At 39.0% G+C, this 20,705-nt stretch overlaps 1 protein-coding gene across 1 annotated transcript in view; it reads right to left on the bottom strand.

The window, feature by feature from the left end:
* DCC (DCC netrin 1 receptor) overlaps positions 1-20,705 on the bottom strand; it is a 1,166,576-nt gene that overhangs the window by 745,393 nt on the left and 400,478 nt on the right. Inside the window, 1 exon segment of the mRNA XM_029216808.1 lies at positions 13,969-14,289. Coding sequence (XP_029072641.1) covers positions 13,969-14,289 — 321 coding nt within the window.

Consider the following 20,705-nt stretch of genomic DNA (forward strand, 5'->3'; position numbering starts at 1 on the left):
GCTGAGAAGTGGATAAACTCATAATTTTTAAAACATGTGAAACACATGTTCCCCAGGTAAGACCTTGCACTCCAAATGTCAGGCCAGAGTGAATTCTTAAAGCCGAGCTATAAAGCTCTGAAAATAGAGTTTATAATGAAAATGTTGACAGGCTCTTGGAGCCGCTATAGTATAGAAAATTTAATATGTCACCTTGTTTTACAAGATTTTACTGGCATAGAAGAAAATTAAAACATTTAACATCCTTCACTTCACCAAATTGCTTTCCTCCTCCGAAGTGTGGCACCATTTGTGGTTCTCTTTCATTGATAAACATCCTTTTTATTGTTACCAGGCTGAACACACATATTCTCAGCTTTGCGCTCACATGTCCTTTCCAAAGCACTGAAATGCATATTGGGGCAGCATTATCGTGTAATCTTATTCACACTTTCTGAAGGCATGTTAAGTTGTGAGAGTTCTGATGGGGAAAGGGCTGAAATGAAGTAGCTACAAAGGCAACATAAATGATGCCAATCACTTAAATAATTTCCACGAGCATTTCAAAAAGCCTTTTTTAAAGAGAAACATTCGTCTAGTACACATATGCTGAGGGAAAAAGACTTCGAAATGATAGCTTAGTATTTGGAGGAAACAAATTCCAATCCTCTGGCAAAATAAGATGACTGCTTGCATTTCTGAATATAAGTAGACAACAAACATAAAATGGGGGATAGTTTTCTAAGTCAGTTACAAATAATCAAGATTTATACGAAAACACAACTGTGAATCCAAGTCATATCATTAACAAGAATCTCTTAACCTAAGTAATATTTTCATATCTCTAATGATCATTTACTTTTATGAAAGGTTAAAGACCAATGAGGGTAACCAGTCAGTCTGCAGTTCATATGTCCTCCCAGAAGGAGAAAGAGTCCCGAAGTTTGCTGGTCCAGAGAAAGCTCTTCAAGTTTCCACGACAAACTTTACTTCAGATTTTTGCTAAGTGACAATTAAGAGATGTTGTGTTCTGATATCATCAAAGAACAAAATCAAAACCATGAGTATTATCCAAGTACTTTCCAGTGTAGTCATTATTTTACTACAGGAAGGAATATCAACCCCAAAGTATTGGTACTAAGAGCTTTAAACAGGCACATAAAACCTGACATGTTTGCACAGAGCTCATCTGGATGTGGGAAAGCAAGACCCTGGATGAGAAACAGGTCAGATAGTCACGGAGCATGCAGACATGCATCCCACACAGGAAAAGAGGCCTTCTTCATGGGGTTTTTCTCTTCCCATTTGCTGCAAGGTATTCAAGGAATCTTCAAGAGTACTGCTATTCTCTATCTCTTATAAAACTTCTTTCATTAAGCCCTTAGTAAGTCTAAGCACTTCTTGATTATATTCACAGCAACCTTATAAGGCAGGGCCTTTTTTTTTTTTTTTTTTTTTTGTGGTACGCGGGCCTCTAACTGTTGTGGCCTCTCCCATTGTGGAGCACAGGCTCCGGACGCGCAGGCTCAGCGGCCATGGCTTATGGGCCTAGCCACTCCGTGGCATGTGGGATCTTCCCGGACCGGGGCATGAACCCGTGTCCCCTGCATCGGCAGGCGGACTCTCAACCACTGCACCACCAGGGAAGCCCAAGCAGGCCCATTTTAAGAACAGGAAAGTAGGCCCAGAACATTTCCACAGAGAGCCCAAGTTTACAGAACTAGTGAATGGATAGAGATAGGATCCAAATCTGTCTGGCTCTGAAGCTCATGCATCTGACTACCATGCTATGCCATATAACTAACCAGGTTCTAAAGAGTTTGCCCACCTAGAGAAGTTGAGAAGATATAACATGACCTGTCTTCATGAAGTCATTGACCAGTGGAGGACTTGTGTGTATGTCTGTGTGTGTGTGTATTTTATAAGGACATAGTGTGACATGTTCCATGCTATAATGGGGGGAAGCCCAGTTTACTGTGAGTACAAGGAGGATGGACACTTTCCTAGCCTGAGGGACCAGGTCAAGATTCCTAAAGATGGACTGCATGAATCCAGTCTCATTAAAAAAAAAAAGAGTGAGCATAATGGATGAAAAGAAGACATAGAGAATAAAGTATGCAAAGCCATGAGCACCAGAATATGCATGTTTAGGAAACTGCTATAAAAACTGAAGGGAAGGGCTTCCCTGGTGGCGCAGTGGTTGAGAGTCCGCCTGCCGATGCAGGGGACACGGGTTCGTGCCCCGGTATGGGAAGATCCCACATGCCACGGAGCGGCTAGGCCCATGAGCCGTGGCCGCTGGGCCTGCACGTCCGGAGCCTGTGCTCCGCAACGGGAGAGGCCACAACAGTGAGAGGCCCGCGTACCGCAAAAAAAAAAAAAAAAAAAACGAAGGGAAGAGTGTGGACGGGATTATAGATTGGGCTAAAGGCACAGGCAGGGGCCAGACTCTGAAGGGTCTTTAGGCCCCCGGAAAGAGTTCCCGTTTTTCTGTGGTGCACTGATATGACCAAATGCCATTTTGGACCTGAAAGAGGCCCCAACCCCAAGTCATTTTCATGAAATGACACCTACTAGAAGACTCCTTTCACACAAAGCAGGAGAGACACCTATCAGCACAGGGAAATCCTAGGACTCAGATGAGATGTATTCTTCTATAATGCTGTATATAAGAGTCTCTATTTTTTGTTTTTTTTTTTAAGTGAGGCAAACACTTATAACTGTTAACTAACAGTGTTAAGTCACCACTACTCATTGGAGTAAGCAATAGATTTCAGTGATATTTACAAGCTAAGGAGAAGCCAGTTCCATTTGCTCAGTCAGTGGCAGCAAAACACATGCTGACCTCTGATGTTTAGGTCCAGGCTAACAGAATGTTCTTGAATCTATAGTATCTCCTAAAATGCTGATACTCTTTGACTCAGAGATTACATTGCTAGGTACACATCCTAGAGAACTTGTCAAAAATACGCACAAAAGAGTATCCACTAAATACAAGACTATACATAAGGGCACTATTAACAAAAGTGAAAAAAATAGAAACAAACCAAATATCAATATACAAATGGTAAACCAAAAAATACTACGGAGAATTAAAAAATATGAGGCTGATCTGTAAGAACAAATATAGAAAAGCATTAAGCTATATCATTAAGTGAAAAAACAAGTGACAGACTATTTAAAGGATAATCAGATAATCTTGTTTATGTTAAAAATAAACAATGCAGGGCTTCCCTGATGGCGCAGTGGTTGAGAGTCCGCCTGCCGATGCAGGGGACACGGGTTCGTGCCCCGGTCTGGGAAGATCCCACATTCCATGGAGCGGCTAGGCCCGTGAGCCATGGCCGCTGAGCCTGCGCGTCCGGAGCCTCCACTCGGCAACTGGAGAGGCCACAACAGTGAGAGGCCCTCATACCGCAAAAAAAATAAATAAATAAACAATGCGGACAGACAGTAGGTTAGTGGTTGCCAGGGTCTGAGGGGAGAGGGGAATGGAAATGATAAAAATATTCTAGGGTTAGAAAGTAGTGATGAATGTACTAATAATGAGTGAATTACATACTTTCAAAGGGTTAATTTTATGGTATGTTAACTATTTCTTAATAAAAACAAAAAAATCCCACATCTATACAATATGTATGCATTTGGGGTGAAGAGGATTAAAGGGGACATTTACTTTATCTGCAACTACATCTTCCAAACCAAGGCACCTCCTGAACTGACACTCAACTGGAAATAACCTTAAAGAAATAGCCACACATTGGCTCATAAAGTACCCAATGCACTGTGGGACCCAAAGGATGCCCCTGGAAACAATGATTAGATCAAAGAAACACTAATTATTTTTTACGTCATGTTCCAGCCTTTGGAGAAATTTTCTCTTTGCAAGAGGAACCACAAAAATTCAATCCAATAAAATCAACCAGCACTGAAACAATGTTGAAGCTATATAGGCTTTATTCATCTTTAAAACATTTTCTTAAATAGATTCCTAGTTGGTGAAATGTTCCAGGTAAAAAATCTCAGCCAGTGAAACCTCATGAACAGTCCTTTTATGGGTAGTAAAGCTTTGGGTTACAATAAAAAGGATAAATATATTTTTTGTAAAATAAAATTTGTAGCAATATGTATAACAGAACAGTAAATTAGAGGGATTATAAATCAAACAGATTTTATGACTGTGCTGTTCATCAAGGATTTAAAACTATATTTAAAGAAGACAACAGCAAAAAACAAGAAACAGGCCCAAAATGGAGTCTCTTGTGCTAAGCCACACACATTTAACAAGTCAGTCTGAATTACTTGGTCAGTACTAGTAAGATAATGTGCCTAAAAGACCCCAACTTCCTCCAAAGGAAGACAACCTTGCCTGAAACAATCCACTCTTTGCTAGAAATTTCCTTTTTCCTCTGCTTCTGCCTATAAAGCCTTTTATTTTGTTCAGCTCCTTGGAGCTCCTATCTGCTAGATGGAATGTTGCTTGATTCATGAATCATTTAGTAAAACCAATTAGATCTTTAAATTTACTCAGCTGAATTTTATTTTCTAACAGGACACAGAGGCTTAGCTAAGAAGATTCATCTAAATGGAAGGGTGTATGTGCATGCTCTGTATTTATGTCTAAATATCTCTGGGTAACCTAGGTTAGAATGTAGACAGTGTAAATTCAATTGTTTAAAGATCCTGATGGGAGATGATAGAACACAGACTCTGTTACACACACACATCCCCTACCTGTACCAATATCTACTGATTTATTTACATACAATCACACTGACCTGAGCTCACTAGATTCTGAGTTAGGCATATAACCGTCGGACTTCATCATCCTCTAGAAGTTAGAGCAGCTCTTTTGGGTTCCTGCACCTAATTCCAATGCGTGTGTGTGAAGGTGATTTCCCACACCGCCAGCATTTCTCTGGACATCAGTGGGTGTCCTTACAATTCAACTCAATCCTGACACTTATCTATCTGCCTGGAGACAGCATCAGATTCCACAGGTTAAGGGTTCAGTCCTACAAGACTGTCTCCCTGTCCCTCCACTTCAGATGTCAGTCACGAGCCCAGGTTGTTACCCGTGCTTCTGACTAACTGGCTATAAACCAGAGGTTCTTGATGACCTCCTCCCTGGGCTCAATTAATTTGCTAGTGTGGTTCACAGAACTTAGAGAAACATTTTACTTACTAAATCACCAGCTTATTATAAAAGGACATAACTCAGAAACAGCCAGATGGAAGAGATACACATGGCAAGGTATGAGGAAAGGGTGTGGAACCCATGAGACCAAAGGCATCATTAGCCCAGCAACTCCACCTGTTCACCAGCCTAGACTCTCTTGGAACCTTCTCCTTTTGGATTTTTATGGAGGCTTCATTACATAGGCAGGATTGATTAAATCATGGACATCAGTGATCGATTCAACCTCCAGACCCTCTCCCCTACCAGAGCCCACGGGGCTAAGACTGAAAGTTCCAGCCTTCTCATCACTGGCAGGGTTGGTTCCCCTGGCAACGAGCCCCTATCCTTAGATGGGGTTCAGAAGTCACCTCATTCACATAACAAAAGACACCTTTATCACTCTAGTCACTTAGGAAATTCAGAAGACTTTAGAAACTCTGTGCCATTAATGGGATAAAGACCAAATATAAATTTCTCCTTGTGAATCACAATATCACAGCCCCACAGCCCTATATGGCCCAGTCAGAGCAGGTGCCTCTGTACCTGAGTGGCATTTAGAGACAAGTCCCAGTTAAGGACCTGTCTGAATTATGTGTTGCTTCTCACAAAAAAAAGGCTGCTTCTCAGATGCTTTGGGAAGTTTTCCCAATCTGCCTTTTAGTCTAAAACACTCTGACCTCCAGAACTAAGGCAATAGGTTTTGTCTTTTAATAGAAAGTCTCCAAAGAACTTTCAGCTGTAGCTCTGAGAGTGGCAGCTTTGAAGATACTATATCATATTGTACTATTTTAGTATGTGTGTGCCTATGTGTGTGTGTGCATATGTATATGTGTGTGTGTGTGTGTGTGTGTGTGTATATATATATATATATATATATATATAGTCCCAGTATATTGTGAAATGAGTAGATATATTTGGGTTTGGGGATTTACTGTGATTATTTATTTGCTATCAAAAATATTTATCATTGTTTTATTGTTGTTGTTACATGCTAAACTCATAATTCAAGGTCCAAAACAAGTTATTTGCTACACTAAGATTATGTGGCTCCTTCTTATATTCCAATGGCTGCCTAGTCACTAGAAATCAACTTACTGACTTATTCTAATTCTCATCTCTACCGAATAATAGATATATTTAACAATTATAGGAGAAATGACCAGTGGACTAGACTGCTTATTATAGAATATATAGATATAGCTTATAAATATAAAAGTAGACTATTAAAAAGCAATACCTGGGGCTTCCCGGGTGGCGCAGTGGTTGAGAGTCCGCCTGCCGAGGCAGGGGACACGGGTTCGTGCCCCGGTCCGGGAAGATCCCACATGCCGCGGAGCGGCTGGGCCCGTGAGCCATGGCCGCTGAGCCTGCGCGTCCGGAGCCTGTGCTCCGCAACGGGAGAGGCCAGAACAGCGAGAGGCCCGCGTACCGCAAAAAAAAAAAAAAAAAAAGCAATACCTTCTTAAAGGGAGATGTTTTCACTGATGGTATTCAGTACTCTCATCTCTAAATATGGATCCTGACAAGAAAAGTTTAAGATAATTTAGGGACTATACACACTGAGATATTCCATGATTTCTTCTAACTTCGTTTCTAGAACATTCCTAAGCTTGAATATTTCCTTACTTTGTAGAAAGACTTGTATCTAGTATAAATATCTTAAGTCGTAGATCTTTACTAAATTTAAATAATAAATTTTAGCATGGACATAAAAAACAATAGAAAAAAAAAATCAGTACCAGTGATAGGTTCATAAAAGTAAAATGCTCTATTAAATTTATTATCAATTATCAGAGATTTACAGTTATACCACCTGATCTATCTACTTTACTTTCTCTGATTTAAGTCTTTGTTAGCCTGACATTGATAAAAAAAAAAAAAACAGCCAGAAAACAAAAAAAAATCTCTTGTATTCCAAGGGGGTCTTCTAGAATTCAAAAGAGTTTTTGGTTAAAACACTACCACTGTACTGTTTTACTATTAGTATTACTAAATAGTATTACTATTTTAGATATTACCCCTTCGTTTTTATTACAGCACCAGCAAAAATCACACTGTAGCTAGCTTAACAGTTGAATAAAAGAACAGTGCTCTTAAGATACTGAATTTTAGAATGAATAATTACTATTTCCACTGTCATATGAATTAGAATTCATAACAAAGAAAAGGCAGTGAAAGGTTGGAAGATTTTTTAAAGTTATTTTGTTGATGTTTCTACTATAAAAAGCCCTGTCAAGTTTTCTTTTGTAATTTTTATAATGTAGACGATGTCTTTCTACTCTGCATATTTTATTCAGGAATATATTTCTATTTTAATTTTACTGCAGAGTTAATTGACTTAGGAAGGAGGCAACTAAAAACCTACTCTTTAAAATGCCATTATTTAAGTTGAGGGTGTGGGAGTGTGTGGGTAAGTAGGCACTGGGCAATATTGGTGATTATCCCAGTTTTATTTGGCAATAAAACTAAAAGAAAATTATAAGATTAGCACACATACAACAATTACTTATAACACTACAATCCTTCCTTAAATTTTCTTTCTTTCTCATGCTTTAACCACAAAACAAAAGAACACTTAGCTAAATGAAGATAATTAAGACCATTAAGAACTATGGAGTCAGAACAATGGATTTTACTGCTCACCAGTCTGAAAATAAACAATATCCCTCTCAGTATAAAATGTAAAACTTTGCTCTGTAACTGAACCTTCCCCAAAATAGAACTCTGAGAGCATTCAAGAGCACTGGGATACATTTTCCAAACTGCTTCACTGGATGAACTTGACCTTCTAGGCAAGATTCTTATATTTGTTCTTGTAGAGGAAAGGAATATGAGCACTTTTTCTTGCTATTTCCTTTCTATAACATTTGAGTGGCCCGAGGCAATGTAGTTTATTCTCCCTTCTCTTAAGACAAGCTCCTTTTTCTGTTTCCTTTTAAGTAAAAACGTAAAGGTCAAGTTATCATTTCACAAAATGCTCCATTCTGCTGAAGCAATTCTAGCTTCTCTCACCATAATATGCTTTCACTAATTATTTCATAACTCATTTAAATTGGAGGCATTCTGGAAGGGAATTCGTTGAAACTACTCCTCAAGTAACTAATTTTTTTTTTTTTTAAACTCAGGGGAATTTTAATTATAATGCCTGTGTTATTTAAAAGCAGAGTGCTACAATTTGCATCTTGAAACATCTATTGTAATAAGGAAGTAAGAAAAATATGCTCCTGAATGAAATAACAACACAAGTAAATGCAATTTAGTTGGCCTTTTATTTTCTTGATTTTCAAGAAAAAAAATGCAAATTCGACCTGAATTATAAAACCACTTACAAAGATAAAAGGTAACCAAAATCTTGCCCCTAGAAAGACTATTTATAAGCGGATTTTAAAAATCACATGTTCTCCACATTTCAGGAGAGATTGATCTTGTGTCATTATTTAATGCATAGCTGTGCTAGCAAAATCTTATCTTAGAAGAAAACATCCAAATCATAGTGTTTCCCCATGTTGGGAAGGAAAAATCTTTCCTTTACCCTTCTAGGTTCTTCTGACTGGTCTAAGAATTAAATTGACATAAGACAGATTAACAGAATACCACATTTAATTTCATACGTACAGAAATCCCACATATACGAGAGTGTAAGAGAACCCACATATGTGAGAGGTTCAAAGACAGAAAACCAAAACGAGGTATATATGCTGTTCTGAGCTAAGGAGTGGGATACAGGCGGGGGCTTCCCAGGACAGGAGGGTCATTCACAGGACAATATAAAGAAGAGCAGACATTTAGTAATTAGATATTTGTCCTGCCATATAGATGGGGCCACTTAGATAAAGTGTATCTCTGGCAATAACTCTTTTTCTGGGAAAAATCCCCAATTTAAATTCTTCTAGGTTGTTAAGGGACAGACAGTAGTTTCTCTTGAGCCCATAGGATCTCCACTGCTTTTAGTGCAAAATAATCCACATACCAAAGTAGCACATCTTGGGGAGGCCTCTTCTGAACCCCTATACCCATAAGAAGTTGATATTTTCAAGGCAATAAATGGATAAAAGAAATCTACTATTATTTTCCCCTTAGTTTCTATTTTGGAGAGTTTGAATGATTAAAAATAAATGACTAAGTGGGAAACTATTCGCAGTATCCTTAAACCTAGTCCTTAGACTGAGAAGCAAAATGATAAGGGAGTAAGTGTGTGCCAGAGTTAGACAATCTGAGTTCTAGTCTCTGCCTGTAGAAAGCCACCTACCTCTTTTCAGTTTGTTCTCTGTCATTTTGGGTATCTATATCACTGGGCTTTTTTGAGCACTATGAGATAATGTGTACGAATATACTGTGCAAAGAGCAAAGGACTATAAAAAAAGCAAGTCAATGGTTTTAATATTCAAGACATAAATGCTTAAAATTAACAACAACAAAGAGAATCTACCTGGACACAAATGCTCTGTAATGTATCCTGCAGTCAGTGTGGCTTCACATGAGGGAGGAGAGGCTGGCCGCCTTCCAGCCCCAAGAGTGTGAATACAAGCAGAGGAAGCACTTAGGTTGCAATTGGGCTTCTAAGAGCCCTGCAGGAGAAGTAGATGGGCAAGTAGTCATGTGGGTCGGTGGGTGTGTTGGATGGTGGATGTGTGGTGGTAGTGTAGTCAGGGAAAATGAATAAGATGACTCTTTCATGATTATTCGGAGGAGCTCTGTAGTGATCTGGTTTTCTTACACATCAGCATTATTTAAACTCCCCATCTAGACCAAATAACTCCCGTAGTTGGAAGGGCATCAAGGAGGCTTGGTTGAGAAGATTGCCCAGCATCTTTTTTCCAAAATGACAGCAGTTATTGCTTGGTCTAGACCCAGTACAAATTATATTGGCTCCACTGACAAAATAGATCAACTTTTGAAAAATGAATTTCGTAGTTAAACTGATTTTGGAATTGCTGGCCAACAAACTGCAGAGAGATTCAACCATTTGAAAACTCAATTCAGTCTTGCCAGTTTGTAATTATGGATTGCAAAGGCAGATATCTGATCTAGGACGATAATATTTATGGCTCAGGATTTGCAGCCTATATTTACCTCCTTCCCCCCCCCAATTTTTTGTACCATCACATGGGAATATTGAAAGTTGTCATTTCCTAGTAGTAATAATTGTAATAACACAATACCCGTTATTAAGTCTATTTATACTACTGCTGCTACTGAATAAGAATCTACTCTGCACTATGGCTTTACATCCTAGATGTTATTTGAAAGCCAGCACAGCCTTAGGAGGTAGATTATTATTATGTCTGTTTTATGGAAGAGAATACAGGCTCAGATAGCTGGTGACATCTGGCAGAGGGAAGACGTGCTTGGCCAGATGCAAACTCATCTTGATGTTATAGGAAGAAATAAGGAACTGACACATGCCTTTTATTTTTTTCACGTAGCATGAATATTCCAGCACAGTCCATCTTCTAATAGTTAATGAATTTGTAGACTATTGAGATATAAATCAAATTATTCCAACTCTGCCCATCAAGAGTAGGGACACAGGGCTTCCCTGGTGGCACAGTGGTTGAGAGTCCGCCTGCCGATGCAGGGGACACGGGTTCGTGTCCCAGTGCGGGAAGATCCCACGTGCCACGGAGTGGCTGGGCCCGTGAGCCATGGCCACTGAGCCTGCACGTCCGGAGCCTGTGCTCCGCAACGGGAGAGGCCACAACAGTGAGAGGCCCGCGTACCACAAAAAAAAAAAAAAAAAAAAAAGAGTAGGGACACACATAGGTAAATTTAACTAATCACATCAAGGTCAATAATGAAGAAGTGGATGAGGAAGAGAAGGAAAAAGATAACATTGGCCAGAAACTCTCCATAGACGGCAGAAAGCCCCATACCTTCATTGGCAAAACAAGTATCTACTGAGAAACTACTAAACATGTCCGATGATTTTCTAGGTACTGAGTGGAGAGGGTGGTAGGAGAAGTTATATAAACAAAGTCTGGCTCTGCTCCTCTCTTCAAGCTGTTCTCCGTCTAGAAATGCTAAATAGAGGTACACAATGCAGATAAATACTGCACCATTTTAGATTACAGCTACTTGGATACAAATACAATTCCCAAGTTTCAGCCAGTACTGGCCAAGTTGCTTTCAAATAGAGATTTAACAACCCAGGTGTTCCTTATTGATAGAACTCACAATTCCCAGAAACACTGACAGTCGGTAGGCCGTAACACTGAGATTTTTAACAAGATGTTGAATGCGCTGGTAGCCCCTCATTTCCCTTTCCTACTCTCTCTCCCTCTCCAGCTAAGCATGTACTCAGGGCTTAAAGAGCACTTGAGAAGTTCTTAGAAAATAGAATGAATGGTGTATGGCAAGATCATTGCATGAAATAAGCTGACTGATTAAGGACCGATTTCATTTGCCACACTTCTTTTTATCAAGACACTTTGAGAAAGCAAAAATGGAAGAGAAGCATTCTATTAAATGGGCTCTACACAGCACCTGAGGGTAGAGAACAGATTTTTTTTTTTTTTTCTCATCCAAAGAAAAGCTGCCTGTTACCTTTTAGGAGTGACTGGTTTACTGACTGCTAATGTTTTAAAAATGAGATTAAATCAGGCCCGTGGTCTTTATTACAGGGAAGATATATGCCCCTTGTGCATTCCAGTGGTTTGGCAATCTCAACCTGAGCAGACATAACACTGACATATGCTGTGTTGCCAAACAGCAAGGTAAGTGTTTAAAAGGCTGTGAATAAGCTTCATTGCCTTGAAATGATACAATCTAATATTAAATTGCAACTCAGTGACTGAATCTGCCAGCCTATCCTTGTACAGAATACTAAAGTCAAAAGAAGAAGCCACTTTATTTTGATATCTCACAGGGAAGGGATTATTCTTCATCTCACCATTGAAACAGAGCATGTAAAAGTGAATCTAGATCACAGGAAACAGAAACCACAACTTACCAGGACATATTCATTAACAGCACACATATGTGTGTGCCTTTTGGAACAGGCATCAAAGTACCAGCCTGATTCACTCAAATCAGCAGAGCTACGTTGTATTGTGGGCAAGTGACGGATGGGATGTGAGCGTCCAGAAATTCTCAAATGCGGGAAATCAGACTGTACCCTTTCTGCTTCATTTGGAGCATTCCAGGAAATCAGTTTTTACCTTAACCCTCAACACTTGCTCCACTTTTCTTTTTTAATCAATCATCATTAACATAGACTTCCAGTTCTCTCCACACTTTACGCTCGTCAATCAAATTTCAGACAGCCATCACTCAGAGATCCCAGGTGGCTGACAGCCTTGGTTTTCCTGATCAGGTGCCACCTAATATGTGTCCTGAGTGAAGGAGACGCTCTGCACCCATGCTTCAGTCTAGCGTTGCTAGAGAAGGTGGAGGGTTCCACTAGGTAGGCTGACCAACTATTCTGGTTTTACGTGGGACTGAGGGGATCTCAGGACCAGTACTTTCAAGTGCTAAAAGCAGGTCAGTCCAGGTTAAAACAAGATGGCTGACCACTGTATCACCAGGACATCTTTGCTCTAGAATAGTCTTGTTTAACTGAAATATGAAAGAGAGTCCTTAGTGGGGAAAAGAAGCCATAAAAGAGTGGCAGGAAGCTGAATTTATGGACTGATTGCTTATCTATGAGATCTAATTTTTTATATCATAATCTGACAAAATCCCTTTTTTCAGATTTCAACTTTATTGCATCTTTACTAGAAGAGTACAAGGTAGGGGGGGTGGTCCTGCCTGATTGTCCTAGTAAATGTCATTGCTGAAAATGAGTCCTCATTCTCATCAGTCTTCCTGTATATAGACTACATGGACCCTGGGAAAGGAAACCCATATCAAATGACTGCATTATGGCCTATTCATTCAAGTGAATAGAACTGAAGGTTAAGTTTGAAAGGAGCCCTTCAAACCTGTTTACCTATCTGAAGGCCTAAATTTTTTTCAGGTTGGATCCATTTGCCTTGTTTTGTGACCAATATCAAAATTAACAACAGAAAGAGATGAAAAAACAAAGTCACAGCCCAACTTTTAGCTGAATCATTACAGAAATGAGGAAAAATTAATTCTTCTTCCTACAGGTCTACCTCTGAAAAGAAATAATCATGAGCTACCCTCTAACCAAAATAAGTGGGGCAAAAAAGAGCAATATCCATGGATTCCAGAACATTCAGTACTGTTTCTTTCAGGGTCTGCACCACTTCAAAATATATATAAAAAGAAAAACTTTTCATCTTATTATTCGGTTATTGAGTCAATACATTACCAAGCATAAAGATATTTGGAAGCACTATTCAAATTTTTATTTTTCACTTAGAGATTTATATGTTGTAGCCATTATAATTAAAATAAAATCCACTGCTCTAAAGGCAAAAAAAACACAACCCAAACAAATAAACAAGCACACACACACACACACACACACACACACACAAACTGCAAATTTTCATTAGTGAGGCTGTAAAATGGAATTAATTAGGAAATTATTTTTCTAATGTTTTTCTATTAATGAACACGCCTTCCTTACACATAAGTAGTGGATCAACTTGAACCAAATTTTGTTTTGGAAAATCTCATAATGTTATGTTAATTGTTGAGATTCTTCTATTGTTTTCCAAGCTAATTTAGGCAAAAAGTCAATCAAGACCGTGAGGAAATAAACATTCATGTTTTTACATTTTTTCTTAAAAAATATACGTTGTTTTTACAAATATTAGGCTTTTTTTTTTAATCTCAAAAAGAAAAAAAAAGGAGTAGAAGAAGAGATGGAGAAGGAAGAGGAGGAGAAGGAAAAATCCACTTACCTGCCACTGCAACTTTTGCTGTCCGACTAATAATTGACCCAGAATCTCCTAAAGATGCCTCACATTGGTAGAGTCCCTCATCTGGCTTATGGTGCCTGGAGTGAAGTATGTTTTGTATCAACAGAGAGCCATTTGGAAGTTGCTGCTTCCTTTCGTCCATCCCCAAGGCAAGGTGGATGCCATCTTTCTTCCACTTGATAACTGGAGCTCCTCTGTCAGACTCTGCAGAGCAGTTCAGGAGGACATTTCCTCCCCGCATCGTGACGGCATCAGAAGGTTCCGACAGGAAGCGCAGTGATGTGAAAGACTTAATCTGGAAACCTGGAACATGAAAGTGCAGGGAAATATGTTCACTTATTCAAATAGATCTCAGGAGTCAATCCCTTGCCTTTTTCTTCACAAAACTTTTTCAAAACACCTGGGGGCTTTGAATAATGTCCAAGGCTAAATGAAACTTAAAATCAAGGATGTGGTGTTAAAGAAGTGAAAAAGTGTCCAATTGAGGTAACCACAATTAATGAAACTATTGGTCCCAAAAGTAATAATATAAAAAATTAAGAATTTATAGAAATCTAGGCATGGCCACCATCACATATCAATCAACACTTGAAAATTTAGACAGAATAGACTAATATTTTCCAAAGTAGCCGTGGTGGGACTTCCCTGGTGGCACAGTGGTTAAGAATCCACCCGCCAATGCAGGGGACACGGATTCAAGCTCTGGTCGGGGAAGATCCCACATGCCGCAGAGCAACTAAACCTGTGCGCCACAACTACTGAACCTGTGGCTCTAGAGCCCATGAGACACAACTACTGAGCCCACATGCCACAACTGCTGAAGCCCGTGCGCCTAGAGCCTGTGCTCCCCAAGAAGAGAACCACCACAATGAGAAGGCTATGGACCGCAACAAAGAGTAGCTCCCAATTGCCGCAACTAGAGAAAGCCCGCACACAGCAACAAAGACCCAACGCAGCCAGAAATAAATAAATATATATTTTAAATAAATAAAGTAGCCATGGTTAGTAGTGGGGTAGCTAAGATTTAGGGTGCTATTTCTGTCTCTGCATTCTGAGTTTAGTATCCAATAAATTTAAAAAGAAATCCACTCAGAGACAGTATTTCATTAACAATAATAACAAAAAAACAGCTCCAAACTGGGTGGGACAAGTTATTTAGAACAAAGCTCAGGTGTGTTTTAAATAGGTAAGAGATGCCACTTGCAGAAGCAAGTCAATAAAGCTACCACCTAAAGTCACAAACCCGTGATGTGTCTCAATTTCCACCCAAATGTTGCTCACGAGCCAGGAAGTCTAGGTGAATATTATAGTTGGATTTTTTCTCATAAACATCTATGAACATAAGAAATCAACAGAAAGAATAGAAGGTTGTTTAAGAATCTGGAGGAGGTAGAACACCTACAATTAGTTTAAGTACATTCTTTTCAGGGCTGGCATCACAGCATCTGGCAGAATATTTGGTTGTTGAATCAAAGACTTTGATGAGGTCTCAGGAGGTCATGGGGCTCACCCTTTGCTCAGACAGGTGTATACCTAAATCACTCAAGTTCAATTACTTTAAATTTCATTTTCAATGATTTCTGGGCCTAGGGATTCTACAATATCCCTTGCTTTCAATATTGAATCATTCTTAGAGTCTTAACTGAATTTTCTTGCTTCCATTTAATCCCATTTTTCTCCTGAATCACCCTGTGTAACGGTGCAGAGGAGAGGAACACATTTAATTTCTTTAAAAATACTCCCTCCCCTAAGTTATGTTTAGCTTCAATCTTCCAGGATAACAATCTCAACTTCATTAGCTTCCTTAATTTTTCTGTGATGGGAACAATTTTTCTTATACTTGGTGAAAATGTTCCAGTTTCCTATTATTTAAAAGGCAGGCATCTAAATTGCTTATAATCAGTACTCTTATAATAAAGGATTGACCCATACTAGCACCAATGGACAGACTCATTTCTAGCTTTGTATACTCCACTTTCAAGATAAAGCTGAACAGCTTCTCACTTTTTCTCCATGGTGTTATCTGCCATGTTTCCACAAACCCAATTTTTCTAAACCTTATTTTGAAAAGAAGTCTGTTACTTCATTGTTTTTGTTGAAATTTGCCCATCACTCATTGTCATACACTCATTTCATCCAACTAGGTCATTTACCCAAAGAAAGCAGCTGAAAGTTTGCTTAAATTATTATAAATTGTAAAATAACAGTGAGCATCGTGTCTACCGTAAATTATAATGGTAAAAATCCCAAAAGATACAGCCTCACCGTCTCATTGTCCAATAAGGCCCTCCTCCCGTCAGATTGTTTTGGTGTAGCCAGCCTAATTATTACTGCCCACTCCTCTAGTGGAAAGTACATCACATCAGAAGTCTGGATAGTTAGCCCTTGGTCCTGGCTTTACTATTTAAAGATCTGGGACTCAAACAAGCCTTTTAAATCTTCAGAAGCTCAGCTCCTTCTGTGAAATGAGGGTGTTGAACCTGATGATCTCTAAATTCAATATCCAGTTTGGGAACTTTCAGAATTAGGATGGGTTGAAGACATCCATCAAATGAACGCTGCTCTAAGCTTACTGAGCTGCTAACAGTGAACAGCTAGCTAGAGATACACCAAGGATGAGAAAGTAAAAAGAAGTTCTAATGTCCTTAAATGTCAAGATATTTCACTAGAGTAATACCTGCAATTTCCATACAAGTAGCATTAATCAGGCAGAAAAAAAATTTAGAATTCAAGACCAGGCAACTATATTAAAAAGCACTGATTGCTTTTTTGTTCTTCCTGGGGCCTATATTTTAAACAACCACCTCATGTTGAACACCTTATTTATGTCACAGAACACACAGTATATTTCACACAGCTGTTTATGACACCATGTTAATGAGCATATGTGCCCATTATCACAAATAAATAATCCACTTAATCTGAAACAAGGAGGTTATGACAGTTTTCAGCACTGTGAGTACATAATTTGGGAAAGTTAAATAAAGATTAACATTTCTTCAATACAATTTACCCTTGCAGTTTGCTGGCAATGTGAGCTTTTGTGCTCCTTTTCACAATTATATTTGGAACATGTGACTCTGGAATAAAGGTGTCTCGCTGCTTGCATTAGTTATTTCATTTTTAGAAAAGATGGGCATGGACCCAAGCAAATATAATCTGTTGAGAAATAAGAGGTGTGTCTCCAATGGTCCTGGTTTCAAAGTTTTAGCTCATGGTAGGGGCAAGCTGCCTCCACCCCCTTGGAGAGTATACACAGGCCTAAGAAATGTCTCACTGATAATTACGCTGACTTCAATCTAGGCTATCCTCCTCCCTCTTCTCTTAGAGTACTAGTTCCCCTTGGAGGGATGGGCCTACCAGTGTATCATATCTTATAAAATAATTATATCAAATTGTTTCATCTAAAATTCAATGTGAAATCAACTACACTGATTTAATGTAGGCACAGAGAAAGAAAGATGATAAAACTAAAGAAAGCAAAGAAATACAAATAACATTTGGGACTTGTGGCTCAAAAAATTGTGGCTGGAATTTGGGCAGAGCTCGATGAGGATACAGATCGCCTAGGAAATGGGTGAAAGATTTAATCAGAAAGCAATAGAAGAATGCTTTGGAAGAGTCAAAATGAAACTACCTACTTTACAATTTTACAGAGGATTTTACATTAGAATAACAATGGTGAGAATTTCATCCAGAAGAAAGCCAACAGGAGAAGTTTTCACTTTTTTTTGGTTTGGTTTTATCTTTAAGATGCCCATGGTCATTCAGTTGAACCCTCAAATAGTAACATTTCCCAGTCTTGCTTCATAGAAGCAATCCTTTTGGCCTGCTATAATATTACATAAGGTAATTGTATTTAGAGAAATGTACTTGAGAATACCAAAATCCCATCCAGTAAGAAATTTGTATGAGTGAGTCTGATACCAGAGTTCATGATAAGAATAAGTGAGTCTCAGCCCTCTCTCTCTCCAAATTTTGTCTTGGGAAGATTCCTAAATCTTCTTTGTCTAGGATTTAGGCAAAGAGCCATATATGCATTTAACTAACTGGTATTGTTTCTTATCTGTGTTGGTCCAAGAAAAATAGAGTATCATATTTTCCTTAGACATTATTCTTTTTCTTCTTCTTCTTCTGAAAGATGGTAGTTCATAAGTAGATACGAACACAGCAAAACCTTTAATGTTTTCCTAATGAAAATATAGAGGAAGGCCTACTCTTAAGAGGTGACCCAAAGGAGAAATATTAACATCTATTTGCTTTAGTTTTGTCAAACATAAATAAGCATAGGAGAAACACTCCTAGGGGTATTCCAGATTTATATTAATTGAGCACCTAGAGATAGAGAAGATCCTCAATGTGTTTTAGAAACTCACCAAAATGATCAAGCAAATAGTAAAAATGTTTCTATAAGATTAAGTCCCTTTGTGCTTGCTCTCCTTATCATATTCTTGTTAATTTCAAAGACCAGTCACAGAGGCAGACTTAGAATGGATTTTTAAGGTATGACATTTCATCTACAATATTAAACATTGTTAAGTGTGAAAAATAATTCCCTATGAAGTCAAAAACTCCTTTCCAAGTCCAATGTTTTAGAGCTTCTGCTTAAAGCAATAAAAGCTAAAAATGAAATTTATGAAAAGTAGCATGAATGTAAAAAGAAGCTCCTAAAAGATTTTAAGATTAGAAAATGTCATACAAATCCCCATAGAACTTACTATGCATAATTTTGTCTCTTTCAAATGATGAAAACTTTTACTTTGGGACGCTTGGAGAGTCTGTGGATCCCCAAATTCATGTAATCAAGCCAGGAAGTTCTGCCATTATTATCTTTTCTTAGAAATATATTCTACTGCATCTGTTTCTCTTGTGTTAAGATAAAGAAAGAGACCTCCATTGAAAGAAATTAAAACTATTCTATGGGTGACGGAATATAATCCATTTTCAATTAATCAAACACCACTTACATGTGCAGCGGCCACTCTGGAATCAGCCCTAGCAAAAGCTTACAATGTCTGTGAGGCTATGTGACGGAGGAGGGGATTTAAAAAACAAAACAGAAACCCATGAATTAACAGGTCCCCTAATTAATGTGAACATTACTTGGTTTAGGATATCAGATTATAAATCTGACACAGTGGTTCTTAAATTAAGGTCCCCAGACCTGGAAAAGCAACACCACCTGGGAACCTGTTACAAATGCACAGTCTCAGTCTACACCCCAGACACATGCAATTGGTCAGCAACAATGGGGCAGAGTCCCACAATGTGTGCTTTAATTAGCCTTCCAGGAAATTCTCACATTCACTAAAGCTTGAGAACTGCTTCTCCAAAACTTCCAGTTGGGGAAGTTTGGGGATCCCTACAGCTTGGGGATCCTTGTGTTTTTTGAACTATCTTGTTATAATGTTCCATATTTGGTGCATTTGTGCAATATGGTCAATTCTAAGTAGAAAGATGAAGTTACCAGGATGATCCAGGAATGCGAATAACTGAATACCATTTCAACACTTTTTTTTTGCGGTACGCGGGCCTCTCACTGCTGCAGGCTCCAGACGTGCAAGGCTCTGCGGCCATGGCTCACGGGCCCAGCCGCTCAGCAGCTTGTGGGATCTTCCCGGACCGGGGCACGAACCCATGTCCCCTGCATCGGCAGGCGGACTCTCAACCACTGCACCACCAGGGAAGCCCAACACATATTTTATTAATATTTGTTGTATAGTTCTCTTTGAGAGGCTGAAAAAAAAGTAGGGAAAAGGCTAAGAAAGAGGGCTATTGGTGACAACACCTCATCTTTCTTTTGTTGCCAGCACTCTGGACACCAAATGGCCATACTGGATTAAGGAAAAAAAAAATTCTATAGTCAATTGAACATTTAGAACGTTCTTTGGAACATTCTTGGTTGTTCACACAAGGAGCTGTCAAAAGATTTCTTAAATCAGCTGCAATAGCTATAATCCTCTTGCAAAAGAAGTTTTGGAAAATATATTATTCTTTATCAGATTACATTTCTTTCATTACCTTTTAGCTCCACAGTATAATTACAGCATTTAAAAATACTGGAACTCTAAACACTTGCCTGGGTGACCTGCCCCTCAGACCAGTTTAGTCTCCAGATGGGCAAAACCATATTAGCACTCATTCTGCTAGAGCCTTGGAGGTGTACTTTATATGCTTCATATTAATGCAAAACATTAACTTCAGCCAGCCCAGAGTGAGAAAGTGTATCTAACCAAAGCCAGAACCAATGACCAGAGCGGTTTCTGTGAAGTATCAGTGCTTTTTTTCGACTACAATAAGAGACATGGTAAAAATACTTGTCAGAAGATGTGGTCGTATCTTTAAAGGATTGTGTGCATTCCAGCCCTTCAGAGAGACTATGTTCAAGCCATTCAACTTCAAGTTTTTATTACAACAAACGGAAATCAGAAATGAATGAGGTTTTATGGCATTTATTACTGAATTTCAATAAGGCAAAGACTTAACAGGAAGAAACACGAGTGCATTTTACTATGGGAATTTATTAAGTATCATTAAAATGTAGGGAAACAGGGCTTCCCTGGTGGCGCAGTGGTTGAGAGTCCGCCTGCCGATGCAGGGGACATGGGTTCGTGCCCCGGTCCGGAAAGATCCCACATGCCGCGGAGCGACTGGGCCCGTGAGCCATGGCCGCTGAGCCTGCGCGTCCGGAGCCAGTGCTCCGCTACAGGAGAGGCCAC

The sequence above is a fragment of the Monodon monoceros genome, unplaced genomic scaffold, assembly GCF_005190385.1.
Source record: "Monodon monoceros isolate NGI ecotype Baffin Bay Population unplaced genomic scaffold, NGI_Narwhal_1 Super_Scaffold_1, whole genome shotgun sequence".
NCBI classification, from domain to species: Eukaryota; Metazoa; Chordata; class Mammalia; order Artiodactyla; family Monodontidae; genus Monodon; species Monodon monoceros.